This window comes from Trypanosoma cruzi, genomic scaffold (assembly GCF_000209065.1).
Source record: "Trypanosoma cruzi strain CL Brener 1047053516651 genomic scaffold, whole genome shotgun sequence".
In the NCBI taxonomy this organism is placed as follows: domain Eukaryota; phylum Euglenozoa; class Kinetoplastea; order Trypanosomatida; family Trypanosomatidae; genus Trypanosoma; species Trypanosoma cruzi.
Genome location: NW_001849468.1, coordinates 118,995 through 133,674, shown reverse-complemented (window position 1 = coordinate 133,674; position 14,680 = coordinate 118,995). Strand labels below are relative to the sequence as shown.

General features: G+C 53.7%; 3 protein-coding genes and 1 pseudogene across 3 annotated transcripts, besides 3 other annotated features; all 4 read right to left on the bottom strand.

The window, feature by feature from the left end:
* Window positions 1-14,680: part of a sequence feature (areas not merged during assembly with more than two copies in the genome that could not be assigned to a particular haplotype) that runs on past the window's edge.
* Window positions 558-607: a sequence feature (T-rich).
* Window positions 637-761: a sequence feature (T-rich).
* Tc00.1047053506595.40 (trans-sialidase, putative) lies at window positions 1,500-3,485 on the bottom strand (the record flags this gene model as incomplete). Its single annotated transcript, XM_810080.1, has 1 exon — window positions 1,500-3,485. One exon carries the CDS (start codon window positions 3,483-3,485, stop codon window positions 1,500-1,502), a length of 1,986 nt encoding a protein of 661 aa, XP_815173.1.
* Window positions 7,174-8,274, bottom strand: Tc00.1047053506595.30 (annotated as a pseudogene).
* Tc00.1047053506595.21 (uncharacterized protein) lies at window positions 11,516-11,968 on the bottom strand (the record flags this gene model as incomplete). Its single annotated transcript, XM_810086.1, has 1 exon — window positions 11,516-11,968. One exon carries the CDS (start codon window positions 11,966-11,968, stop codon window positions 11,516-11,518), a length of 453 nt encoding a protein of 150 aa, XP_815179.1.
* Window positions 13,227-14,680, bottom strand: Tc00.1047053506595.10 (dispersed gene family protein 1 (DGF-1), putative; the record flags this gene model as incomplete). Its single annotated transcript, XM_810079.1, has 1 exon — window positions 13,227-14,680. A coding segment is annotated over one exon (1,454 nt), but the record flags the coding sequence as incomplete, so codon positions are not given.

Below are 14,680 nucleotides of genomic sequence, written 5' to 3'. Positions count from 1 at the left end.
GTGACCCGCTCGAAACGCAACAGCAGACATGTTCCCTTCCAGCCGCACTCGTGGCGGTGGCGGCATCCGCTGCCTCGCTGCGTGCTGCTGGCGTCGGCTAAGATGCTGCGGAGTGAGAGAGAGAGGGTGCTCGGCACGAGCAGTGCTGGGTGGGCAATCCCCTCCGCGGCGAGATACCCAGCGCGACCCTTGACCGCTGCACTCACGCAATTCCCTCCCGCTCCTCTCCCTCCATCCGGCAATCGCACAGCCACCGGCGCACTGTCTCCGAAGCAACACACTAGTGAAGGCGTCGCGGCATATCTCCCGAGAGAACAGAGTGACAGCTACACGCTGCGGTCATCGTGCCAACAAGTGTGCCCTCGGACAACTTTGTTTTGGGGCCACACGCGCACCACGCAGGGATCACCCACAGCAACGCAAAAAAAAAAAAAAAAGAGAGAGAGAGCCACGCACGTGAAAGGACAGAAAAACACGCAGCAGAGGTGCAGGACGGACAAGGAGGAGAAGAGAAGGCCAATAAGGCTCGAGATGGCACGGCAACCCACAATACGCTTAAAGAAACAAAAAAAAAAACTTAAAAAAAAAGAAATCAAAACGCAAAAAACAGTCCCCTTGAAGAAGTTTTTCACGCTCAAAAAAAAAAAGAAAATTGAAACGAAAAAAAAAAAAGATTCCTTGAAGCAGTTTCCACACACATAGAAATATAACAAAAAAAGAAAAAAGAAAAACATCGTGACGAAAAAAAACAAAGAAAAAAACACGTGTATATTCTTACCGCAAAAGTAAAGATATATTTGTTTCAGGCGTTCAACCTCCTGGTGTCCACACAACACCCACACTTCATTGGGACATTCAGTGTGTTGCTGCACATCTTAAATCCCTTTTTCACCGCACCATTGTCGTGGCGCTCAATGCCGATTGCACGTGTCATCGGCCGACGGAAACACCAAAGACATCCCGCCAATCTCAAAATATTCCAATATATAAAAAAAAGTGCATATGGAATAAAGCAAAAACAAATACCTCGCAATGCAGTCCCGGGAGGGAGAGCACGCCATTTAAATAATGAATTACACGGACAGAAAGGGGTAGTCGAATCGACTAAAAATATACAAAACAAAAGGTACATCCGCACAAAAGTCAATTATTTCGGAGGGTGAGTGGAGAAGTACATATAGCTCCCGCTGGAGGCAGGAAATCCTCACTGCGATTTCTCAGTAAATGGCCGTAATGCCCCGCATCCCCAGCAGAAGCAGCACCCAAGACATACCCTCACGCATGGAGCCGTCACCTCTTCCTTTTTTACCTTCACCGTCACCGCTTCCTTTTTTAACTTCAGCGCCACCAATTCCTTTTTTATCTTCGCCATCACCGCTTCCTTTTTTATCTTCAAATTTCTTGATCATTTTTAGTTCGCCGACACTCAGTGGGCGGCTGTACAGAAAGACGTCCTTCACTGTCGCATTGCTGCCGCTGTCTCCCTCGTCGCCCCCAATTTAGAAGTATGAAACTTCAATCCACCGCTCCTCAGGTGTTGGTAACATCGCCGAGCTCCCCACAAGCTCACCATCCACGTACACGGAGCCCTTTTTGCCGTCCTGCAGCATTAGCGCCACCTGGTATTCTTTCACCGGCTCCCAAGTGCCACCCTGTACTGTTTTTGTCCCGTCATACAATGTTTCCCACTTACCGCCCGCACCGTACGACAAGCCAATTAACTTCGTCCTCTTACTGTCCCTCAGACTCGCACCCAGCAGAGGAGTGCTCCCCTTCGGAACCTGGTGGATGGTCACCGTCGCCACAAGAGTGAAGTTGTAATCCACAAAGCCGTACTGTTTTATATCCCACCGACTGTTCACGGGCCATGTTGCCCTGGACCCAGGCCCCGTGAATTTGAAACCATTTTTGACCTTCGTTGCTTTCGTAACGCTTGCATTCATGCAACGGTAACCGTCGATCCACGTGTCACCACCGGACGACGTATTGGACAGAAATCCAACCAGACCAGCCGTGGGTATGGACGACTCGGAGAAGGAAGCGTCCAGCTGTGCCCAAGTACTGAGGACGGACTTGATCGTATTCAGCTCCTCCGTCAGGCGGGCAAGTGAAACGGCTGTGCCTGCTCTAAAGCCCCTCTGTTGTGAAAGAAAAAGCTCATCATCCGAGTACAACAAGGTGTTAGCAAACGTCATATTCTCAGCACTGTCCACAGAAAACGGTCCAAGATGAAACGTGCGGCTATTGTCCGTGATCCAAAGGTGGAGTGCGTTGGGTTCATCCACTTCCAGAGAATGTCTCACTTTCTGAGTGTACAGCATGACCTTCCTTCCCTCAATGGTCGCGGTGATGAGAGCATCCACACGCAAACTTACTTCCAGAAGTTCTGGACCTGATTTGAGCCACACGCCCAAGAGTGTCCCGATGGCCTTCGTCCACGTTTTCCCCATGTCAAGCGACTCAAACACCTTGCGGCCATCCTCGCAATAAGTAACCATGAGAAGTGTTCCCTCCTCCCATTCGGTGATTCGGGGGGAATGGCATGCCGCAGAAGAAACGCCCTCTGGTATCTCCCACTTTTGGCCGTCGTCCGTCGAATAAGTGATTAGGGAGACAACCTTATCATTTTCATCCTTCGCCGTCAGGGGAAACACAAGCGTGCCATTCCCCATCACAATTCCTGAGCCACCACCACCCAAAAATTCCTTTAGCTCACCCTTATTATTAGGAGAGTCAGTTTGGAACAGTGGTTTGGGCTCACTCCAGTTGATCGGTTGACTCGGCTCAACTTCCGTGGACTGCGTGGCCTCACCCTCAATCACTTTAATGTTCCATGCCTCGGTCTTCCAAATATCACCATCATTTTCACGCCACTCTTCATAGCTCCCCACTAGCAGAAACACTTTATTGCCCCTCGTAATTCCGGTGGGTAGCTTCGCAACACCCACATGATTCCAATTGTCCACACTCTCAAGGACAGTATGTGCCTTCCAGTCATCTTTGGTTACCTCAGCAACAAGAGACTGCCACGTCTCTGGAGCCTTGATGTACCCGGCAACAATATCAGAAGAACTGAGATCAATCACTTCTGAAAAACGTTTATTTTTGTTGCGGCCCTCAACAAATGCAATCATCACTCCACCAGCACTGACGAGAGAGGGTGAAGCAAAGATATTCTTCACTTTGCCTTCACCACCACTTTTTGATACTACCTGCGTCTTATTCGGCAAAAACATGGCGATCTCCGGCCGCATTTGCAAGTCCCCTAAGTTTCTCTCCACAGCGTGTACAGCTACACAGGTGCCGCAGCAAATCATCCACACAACAAGTAGGAGCAGCAGCACCGCGGAAGCAAACACACGCCGGGACATGTTGGGCCTCTGCGGCCCACTCCCCCTTCCTTCCCTCCTCCTTCCGCTGGATCCGGTCACGCGGCGACGGTTGTGTGTGCGGGGTGCCTTCACAGCAGCAACACGTGAGAGCATATAAATATGTGTGTGTCTGTGTGTGTAATGTTGTTGGTCCTTTCAGTGCCTTGCAATTTCACAGTGGCAATTCGCGCTCGCAGTAACTTCCTTCTTGAAGGAAAGCAACAAAAAAACAGCGTATGAAAGGCAGCACAACAAGCCAAGTAAAGAGATGAGACGGCGAACCACAACATCACCATCCCCGCAGCCATTACTCGCCAGCGCTTCTCAACAACAGACAAAAATAATTTTTAAAAGTGAGCAGCCTCCCAATGAGGGACCGCAGGCCATGGACCTGCGAACAGGACAAATGACAGGGGGCCACTCGTGCAGTGAGGGGCACGAGCGTCGCACTGCAATGACACGACGGCGTGACACCCCGTTGGGAGCATCGATGCAGAACAGCACGTCACGTGCAGGAAGAGTTGCTTCTCCCGCCGAGCAGAGAGGAAAAACGGCCTTAGCAGCCCAATGATGAGAGGTCGTCTGCACCTCCTCGCGGCACCTGCAAGCTCGACGGACACAAAGATGCAGATGACGCTCTGCTGCACGCATAACGGCCGTTGCACCCTTCACAATGGCAATCTCATCCTGTCGCACCGCACGCCGCAGCGGGTGCACACAGTCTCCGTCCTCCTTCCCGCCTTTCCCTCTCCCTGAGAACTCATCGGTGACCGTGGCACACCCACCGACGTGTCAGAAATAACTTTTTCTTCTTCCCTTGCACATCGCACAACAGCACCGCCAAATGAAGGTCACTCCTCCTTTCGCGGATTCCCCTCAGACACGCCTCCCGCCACATGCATCAACCCACAGCCACACAGTCCGTAAACGCCACGCAGCCGCCCCGCATGATGCCGCCGCACACACCAACACGGCACCACGCCACTCGGCGCAAGCAGTGTCTGGACACACAGAACAGGTTGCCCCAGCGAACAACAGCCCCCTCCAGGCAGTGAGGCAGGACTCGTCGCTAACAATCAAACAACCAGCCCCTAGTCTCCTCCTTCCGCCATGCACGAGGTTCTGCCTGCCCCATGCATCATCCGTGACGCCCGGGCTCTCAATGAGCACAGAAGGCGGTATGCGCCCCTCGACTCAACAAGAAGCCCATTGACAATTCTCAACCGGTCGTCTCCATGGGCTGTGCATGAGGAGCACCACGGCAAGAATGCACAGGAGCTTATGTGCAAACCTCTCAACTCATTCCACTCCAATAAGCAGTGTGGCACCATGCCTGAGCTTCACAACAATGTCGGCTGGCGCTTCCCCGAGAGGCCTCCCATAAACACCGCACGTGGTCACAGTAAAGAAAAAGCAACGCCTCCAATCCGGCTGTCACCCCGCGGCAAACATCAAAGCACAATCCAACAAAATGCCGCAAACCATCACATATTTCACACAGACCATCGACAGCTTACGCGGAAAATGCACAGCACGAAAGAAGAGTCATGCCCACAAACACGCAACACACAGACACAGTAAGAGAGTTGGGAAAAGCAGCACTCACTGCCATTCTTTGTGGATGCAAATGATAACAGCACCAAACAACGTGAAGCACCAGTCGGGCACCACATGTGGGCCACAGACACACCCACCCATTCACTCTTCCTCCTCCCAATGGTGCGGCCCTCCTTCACTTCCACAAACGCGTCTGTCCCTCAGTTATGTTTGCCTCTAACGCAAGCCACTCAAGGTGCGTTTCGGTAATCCAAAATTCAACACCTCAGAAAAACAGAGGACATGCTCGCAGAGGTCACACGGCTCCTAAACGCACCTTCCAACCCTCCTCACGACTCTGCAATGCGACGGAGAGGAATACAGGCGGCTCTCGTGTCACAGAGGACGGCCAATGGGAGCGGTGACCACAGCGCAGAAAATGCCAAGGTGTGAAACAGAGGAGGCGGTGGGAGGGCCCGCAGGGGGCGTCACCTGCCACGCCTGATGTGCGCCTTCTCATTCGTGCAACGGGGATCCAACGACACTGTTGTTGCGGTGCTTGTCCGTGAGTGCACCTCACTCTCGCGCCAATGAACGCCTCAAGGAACATCCTGCAGAGGAAATGCAGCTGGCCGTGCAGACAATCCCGAGTCTCGTCAACGTTCCAGCAGCCGCTCCTTTGGCGAGGCGTCGCTCTCTTTCGTCCTTGTCTCCAGTGTGCCATCCTCGTATGAAATGAAAATGCCTTCCACAACTGGCGCCATCAAGCACCTCCAAGTAAATTAGGAAGGATTCACGGCCTCGAGAAAAAGCATCCAAAGTGGCAGTCAACGTGAACTCAGCAACGCATGTCATCTTCCGCAGCCGCGTGTATTGCAACTCCCCTCAGCCACCCACTGTTTCTCCCTTCCTTGTGGACCCAAACCGCATGGTACACTTGGATTTGCTCGAATCCTCCACAGGCTCGCGTAACCGTTTCCACCACACCCGTGCAGCTCGTGAGTGCATCACTTCCCCGTCCACTTCGGCGGCACCGAATAGCGTGAAATAGGGATACAAAACACCACATCTGCGAGGCAAACACACATGCATCGCTCCAACGGGTGCCACTGAGAGAAATCACACGACAGCACACTATCTCTCGCCCTCCCATCAGCGATTTGCCGTCAACAACAACAACAACGGCATTGAGAAGCAGCCTCGGGGCAATCCCTGACAGCCGTCCCCGCCTCGGCGAGAGACCGACTCTGGGAACCCTGCACTCCAGTGCCGTTCCGGGAAAAACTCCTGCCACCGCCAACTGTGTTTCCCTGTCGCGTTGACACACGAAGCCCGCTTCAGAGAAACAACAACACGCACCATTCAAAACGTGGCTATGAGAGTGCTTGGCAACAGGCGCAGGGCGCACCCTCTCAGTTTCCAGTGCCGAAAAAGTAAAAGAGCATCAGTGCCGACTTGCTGCAGCACGCACAGTTGCGCCTCTGTTGTCCTCCCTCGTGCTTTCCCAAATAAATCGTGTTGCCCGCACCGCGGTAGCACGTCCCCTCACACCTCGTGGTGCCACAACTGTGTCCCGGCACGACGCGACTAGTCGGGGTGCCGGTAGATGCCGTCTGCATTGCGCCAACAACAATCCCACGAGGGAAGCATCGCTTTCTCCTGGATTCTCCCGACAATACGGGATACGGCCACAGCCCCGCAGCCAACACACAACGCACACCAAGCGAGCAATCACCCAAAGAGCCACAAGCGGAAGCGGATCCTCACCCATCCATGACGCGGTGCCTCGCCCCATGCGGTCACACGGAGTGCACTGTTTCCTCAATAGACCTTATCCTTCGTCCATCCCTTAAGACGCCTCTGTTCGTGATGGGCCTTAGAACACAATAGAAGAAAATAAACATTGCAGTAGTACTGCGACAGCGCCAAACAGAATGATTCCCTCATACCGAGGCAGTTTTCCAATTATGCCTCGTATGCACACAACTAACAACATACATATAAAAACCACCCAATGTTTTTCACCAGAAACCAAACAACCCCTTTCCCTCCCTAATTTCTTCTGCCACTGTTATGTTCGATAGTGTTGGACATTTTTGGTATTTGTATGCTATGCCACCGCCTGATGCTGGTGCACCCGCACCGCATGCACACACACAAGTATCCAAAAATATATAAATCCCACAATATTTGTTACCAGAACTCAAACTACCCCCGCAATTCCCCAATTTGTTTTCCTATTTATTCCTTTAATTACTCCTCAATTTTAAAACCTTCTTGAGGCGTCTTCGGATGATATTGACACTTGGTACTGGTGCACCTTCTCCTTCCAGAACACCGCAATTTCATTGTTGTCCGCGCCGCTCACATTATCGGAATTTACAACATCACATCTCCGCCAGCCATTCATCGGCATGCTGCCTGCCTGCTGCACATAAATCATCTCCCACGACAGTTGTCGGGATAACTCCTCCCAACCATTAAAATATGCCGCCAGGCACTCAGTGAACTGCCTCACAGTGCTGGTTGTCGTGTGATGCCCACCCGCCGTAGCCATCCGCAGCCCAACCAGCGTCTTCGGATTTGAGTCCACAAAAGAAAGCGTCCAACAGCGGAAAGTCCTCCACCTCCGGTACGTACAACACACAGCAATCTACGCCAACCTTCTCATAAAAGTAATGCGGTGGCGGTAAGACATGGTACCTGGCGGGGTGCTCCTGTGAGTACACCTCCAGCGCACTGCGGTGTGGCTGACGTAGTGCTGTTCGCTTCAGCTCCCTCACTTTGTGTCGTATTGCAGTTATGAAGTCCGCATCCAAAAATGCAAACACGGTACACCGTTCCATATTTTTGATACAAGATTATGCTTGAGTCTCAATATGAGTGAATTAAAATCATCCTGCTGCATTAACTTTGCCAACATGCACAACGTTTTGTTACAGAGATGGTCAGATATCGGCAAATTCAAAGAAAATCCACCCTTGCAAACTTCCACTCGTATTCGTGCAACCTTCGCAAGCCAGTGGAACACGCTATTACCGCCCCACATCGTAGAATTCCCCAAACCAGTGTAATACTGAGTTTCCGGGGAAATCGTCTCTTCCACGGTTTCGTGACACTTCTCAATCCGATCATCATATGATTGCTCATCAAAGATGTGGCGAAGAATCGGTCCAACTTTATCCATGCGACCCCTCACCTCTCGCCAGTATTCCGCTTGCTGCTGCGGAGGCTTACTGCGTTGTTCCCAAACGCGCATTCTCCTCACATCGCTCTCGTCAGGACAATTCATTACGATTTGTAAGGGTAAGTTTTGACAAGCCCACAACTCGTATTTATTCTCGTTTGGTGATGTTACCACAATCATGCCCCATCTGTTGCAAGGCAAACCAACAGACGGACGATACACCTCCTCTGCCACGTCGTAGATAATATACCCCTTCACCCCGCAGCAACGCAACGTGCAATCGGCCACAACACCGCCACATTATCGTCCTTTTTTATTTTATTTTATTCACGTTGTCTGTCCGTTTGCCCCATCACCGACACCAAAATAAGTGCACACCTTCAAAGGGTGAAGTAAAAATCACAAAAGGAGGTACGATCCCACCGTCCCGCCGCGGGTCAGCACTCTCGTCCACCCACCGCCATTGCCGCGCAGGAGACCGCAGTCACATCGCAGAGTCAACACCACAATGTGCACCACACCATCGTGCAGTGAGCAATGGGCGGGACGCAGCCATGCATCGCCCCGCTCCATTTTACCACCCCTGAAGTGTTGCGTGCCCGCACAAGGCAGCAAACACAATCAGAGTGCACACAAACCCAATCATCCCCCTCACTCGCTGAAGCACATTATTCGCATGGAGTGACAACATTTGGGGACACACCAGCAGTAGCTGGCTGCATGGAATTTCCCTGCCAACCCCCAAAGAGACACAACAACTCTGCGGAGTCAAAGTGACAGTCCCTCGGTGCTGCCCGCAGTTCACATGGCAGGAAGAATTCCACGCACGCATAGTTCCAAATCCCTCGCTGCTTGAGTGCACATCAACTGAACATGTGAAAAAAATACTTGCGCGCAAGATGACGTTTAAATAAGTAAACTCTTCAGCCTGTTTTGTTTGATAGTGTTGGCGAGAAATCCCACACAATCCAATCAAAGTGACACGCCGGACAGAATGGCATCAGTTAATAAATAGAAATAATTGCGCCAATGCAAAAAGCAGCAGGAATTTGGGTTTTGCTTCCGAATCCGGGGGCGACAGTGACATCAGAGTGTGTATGTGCGCAAAGACTTTCGTGGGACGGTGCTGTCCAATCCCGCCGTGCCCCGACACAAAAGGGCAACAGAAAAAAGGAACACACCCTCCAGAAAAGGAGTGGCGGTTGGGCAGTCAACCCCCCTTCCTTCTCACGTGACATCCACATATGTGCACCCCACCTCAAATGCGTACTTCCCTGAACGCCGCATGCATGAATTGTGGTTTCGTCACTCGCAATGTGTTTTTCCGCAAAAAACCAAAAAAATAATGATAATAATGGCCATGGCGCAGCTCCACTCAGGGGAGGCAATCGAAACAGACACGAGTGGGGCCAGGGATCATACAAAAAATATGTTTAAAAAAGGGGGCAATAACTCCTCCAAGCCTCGGAATCGTGCAGTGTCCATCCCTCTTCCTCTGAATTGAAGACCTCCTCAACAGAACAAATGCAACAGACACATGTGCAGCACAATATCTTTCGCTATGCCGCGTCCAATCTTACCTCCCATGCGTGCCACGGCGGTGGTGCCGGCGTTACATCTGAGATGACTCCAAAATATCAGGCACCATGCTGTGGAGAGTGGATGCTTGACAAATGTGGCCGCGTCAGCGTATAACACGAAATGGCACCAAAAATAAAAAAACTATTCGCGACTCAACCCACCCGTGTGTGACCGCAATAAAGCAACACTGAGACATGTGTGGAGCAACGCAAAAAAGAAAAAAAATAGAAAATAATAATAGAATAATCCACAAAAACATATCAATATATAAATGCACAAAAAATACATCAACCCGCATAATTTTTCTGTTCATCTTTCTTTTTTTCTCATTTTATACAACAACAATAAATAACGAGAAAAACAAGCATGCCCTCCCACATAGTCCTCGTAGAACAGGAGACAGTCGTTGCAGGCACAACAACACAAAAAATAGAAACAGTGCACAGAAAAAACAGCGGCAATGCCGTTGCAGAGTCCGATGGGTGGCTGTGGTGCGCTGCAGCCATGGCCCCCACGCCCTCCCTCAGCGACCAGCAACGCACAACTGTCACTTCCACGTGGCACACGTCACAAAAGAGCCTTGTTGTTTTTTATCCTTATTGCTTTCTCAATTGAATCCTATGTCCCGCACAACAGCTTCTATAGGAGAACACATCAGCCCCGCTGAGTGGAGGCGTGAAGGAAAGCCCCGACACCCGGAGAGGGAGCTGCAGCGGAGGGCGTGTAACACACACACGTTAGGCATCCTCCCCGCGCTGGCGCGTTAGCTAAATAATTCACTGTTGCCGGAAATCGGTAAAACAACACATCAATAAATCAACAAAAAAACTGATCTATAAATAACAAAAGATGGAGTGCGCCTTCCAGCAGCATCGACGTTGTGCCGCATATGCGAAAAGCCATGTGCCTTCTTGCCACGCGAAGGTACTGTTGGGGGCAGAGCCTTTCCGCCTCGAAAAGAAGAAACTATGTCAGACTTTTCGTAAGGCACATACTCCCCACTCCCCCTGCGTCCACACCATGGTTGTTGCTTTTTCTAATTGTCGGAAAAGCCGAGCAACGGAGTAGGTGCATGCTTGTTTCTTCGCGCTGCCCATGTCGGCTGGGTTCCACAATGTTCGGTCGCTACCAGTGGCATGCCGTGCGGTGGCGAGTCCGTCCATCATTGTTGTGGCGCTGAAAACCGCGTGTTGGGCGGTGAAATTCAGCCGGTATTGATCCCATAGAGCTGTCGTCGCCGGGCGACGTGCGCCTCCTCGGCGGCCTGACCCTCTGCCGTCATGGACTCGGCAAAAGTGTGACGTTAATGATTGGACGGTTGCGTGCCACGTTAGGCAAACAGTACACTCTTCCCTGCTGGCATTCTCCTTCCTCGCGGAGGCCAAAGACTCCTTCGGGGACGGAGTCTCTGTGTGGGTTTGCTATTCTTCCTCTTTTGGCTCAACCCTTCCGGCGCGCACGGGTGTCCAATCTCTATTTTTGGCGTCGTGACCTCCTTACAGTCGGGGTCCTTGTGCCGGCTGTGGCTCTGGAACAGAGCGTTCGTGTGCGCGTAAATGGGGCATTAGCCTCGCCTTCGTTTGACCCTTCAATTCACTGTAAGCGCATTCGAACAGGGGGATGCAGTCCAATCGTCGTTTTCCAGGAGACGCTTCCTACTTTTCAGGAGGCAGCATTAATTCTAAAAGTGCCGGAGATAAAGAATGAGCCCGTCTCGTGGGTCGTACGACGCCGTGCAGAGACTGCATGGGAGTGGCCTCGACCTGGACTGTGCTGTCTGTGGCGGAGGTGCGATCGGTGTGCCATCGCTCGCTCTCGTCCTCGATAAACTGGTGGGTGGCTATTCCGGTTCACTGGGAAAATTGACTTTCCACAGCGCCAGGGAGCGCGCAACGCCACTGGAGTTGAACCCGTGCGTCACGACACTCACGCGGCAGCTGCAGTGCTTGCCGCACACCGGGCGGTATGCCGGGGCGTCGGATCGTGTCGGGGTGGTGTCCAGCGGGAGGCTAAGAAGTTTCCGTGCGAAGTTCTTTGCGTGCCTGCGGTGGGGCATCCGGGACGCAGCGACGGCATTTGCTCGGGATGGCGAGTTGCAGTGGCCGCAGCAGCCATCCGTATTTGTGCGAAACCCCGCTGCGGAAGCGGACCAGTGCGGCCTCTTCCCATTAGTGAGGTGGAGTCCGTGTGCGTGGCTTCCCAGTCGCCTGTCACGGTGGTGCGGCGAGGTTCGGGCTTGAGCTGTCGGGCACGAATAATACTCTCGGCCAATGCGACCATGCCGGTGCTCCATGTGCCTGTCAGCTGTGTGAGGTCGGACGCCGTCTTGGCTTATGCATCACATGCTTCGTTCTCGGATACGTCGCAGTGGCCAACGACAATCTGCGTCCGTGTGCACGCTCCTCGGTGCTGCGGGCAAGACGAAAGGGTACGTCCACGATGTGAGTCACCAGGTGATCCAGAACCGTCGACATGTGCTCGCGTGCTTCCACGATTCAGCAAAAAGGTGCATACACGCACGCCGCCGTGGAAAAATTCTCGGTGTATACCGTACTCTCTGTGCCAACACCACACCCCTCTGTATCTGCTGTGGTGCATGAATTTCGCACGGCCGGATTGAAGTTCTTAAAATGACCAACGTGCTCGTGCAGGCTTCCTCGTACCAGCGTGGCCAATATGCAGCACTTTTCCTTGCCTGTGAAATGGGGTTTGCCAAGTAAATCAAAGGCCGCGCCGTGAATGGATGTGCAGGTTGCCGGAAGCGGCCGTCACACCTCCTGCACACACAAAACACGCGGGCCTTCACGGGCAACAAATCCCAACGCCGCGTCATCCAAGTTCCCCACGCTCCACGTACACACCTGAGGAATCCAGCCATGGCGGTGGTGCGCTCAAGGATAAGTGTGGAACGTGACTGCGATGACTCTGTCCGTCACTTCCACCGCTAAAGAGACATCAATCGCCCTGTGCACTCGACAAAGCAGGGCAGGCCTAAATCAGAGAAAGAGGTCGCGCCTCAATACACAACCCGCTCAAAGGCGTTCCTGGAAGCACGGGTCCATGCTACTACTCTGTCGCCGCTTTGCTTCTGAGGACCGTAATGCCTCTTGCATGCAAATCCGCGGTAAGGCAAAGCTGCAATTCATTACTTCCGCTAGGCGGTTCGCTGAATCCTTTTTCCATTGCACAAAACGAGCGTTGGGTTCCTCGCACGCAACTCCATGGAATTACAGTCCGGTACAACATGACATCAGCAGTAACAAGAGCGACAACTCGATCCCCTTCCACACAGTCAGCGTGGAACGGGAAAAACTCCTGGAAGCACCCGCTCAAAATAGAAACAAATCGATAGAAACAACGACCAACAACAGTATCGTTGCGGTTAACGACGGCTGTGATGCGCAGCACAGCCATGGCCCTTCAAGCACATCACACTTACTAATTCCGCGTGTTACACGTCACATGGCAGCGTAATCGATCATACAGCTCGCACTGGATGCACGGTCCGGCGGGCTCTGTGCGTCTGAGCGGGTGTCACCGGCCATGGGCTGCTACGGCAATGCGGGTGGTCGGTACGACGACGCAACGGTGGTGCCTGAGGCGTACGACAATAACTTTATGTCGTGGAGCTTCTGCGTTTCTTCGTCGCTCTCCTCGTCATTGCGCAGCAGCGCCTCCAGCCCTCCACGCCGCGGCTCGCGCAGCTCCTGCCAGTGGCGGTCCTCCGCATACCACACGACGACGCCGTACACTGTGACCGCAAGCAGCACAGTCGTCAGCAGCAGCACGATGGCCGCGTACGCCCTCGCACCGCCATCGCTCGGCGCAAGGTGGTTGGCCGCGCTGACCACGCACAGCGTCGCAAGAAGCAGAAAGCCCGCAGTGTGCATCACCGTCAGGAAGGCCGAGCGCATCATGTTCGTGAAGGCAACCACGCCCGCACCCGCAAGCAGCACAGCCGCCATGCAGAAGTACTGGACGTAGCAGCCTCCCACAGGCGAGTGCACAGCCGCAATCAGGCACACCACACACAGCACCAACAGCTGGAACACGCACCAGTACACGTGGCTGCCCCTCATGTTCGTCAGCATGCCGCCGTACATCCGCTGCTGCGCCGCGGGGCACCAATACCCGACGGGGTACAGCTGACGCTCGTGCAGCGGCTTCCTCGAAAACTGCCAGTACCTCGTAAAGCTCGCGCCCGTGTGGCGGGCAATCAGGTAGCACACGCCAGCAGGAAACGCCACACCGTACAGCACGCCAACAACACCAATCACGCGGTGCTGCACGCGGGCGTCGGGTATCGCCAGTGCAAGAACGGAGCCAAAGAAAATGCCGAGGTGCATCGCGTGCGCCACGACGTAAGTCAGGCTCGGGAAGCGCATCGCAGCCCACGCACTCGCCGCGTCCACGCCGCGCCACCGCTGGAAGGCCGCCGTCACACCGCAGTGCACGCACCCGAACACAGCGGCCAGCAGCGCGTTGCCCACCACCATCCACAGCGGGTCAAGGGCAGCGAACACCGACAGGAAGTACGGCAGCGCAACGGTGCTCCCACGCTCCTGCGCCGAGGCGCATGACATCCTCGCAAACACGCCGAGTGCCTGCATCTCCAGGATGGAGCCCGGCCCGCCGGTCACCACCGCGGCAACAGCCGCCGCACCCGCAACAACGCCGGTGATCGCCGAGAGGGCGCTGGCAGCGGCGGGCAGCGTGTCAGACCTGATTGTGAAGGACCCAAGCAGCACACCCTTGCAGCCGCCGAACACCGCCACAGCGTCGCAGCGAATGACTAGCGTCTCGTCGGCAGCAACAAAGTAACCGCGGTGCACAGGCACAGCCAGCTCCAGGACGGTGGACGGATTCGTCGCGTTGCGCAGCATCGCTCCCCACGGACCGCCAAACCCACTCAGTTGCGCCGTCGAGACAGGCACGAAGCTCAGGTGCGGCCGAGCTGCGGGTCGCTTGCCCACCGAAACGGCGGCGGCAGCGCCACCATCAGCAG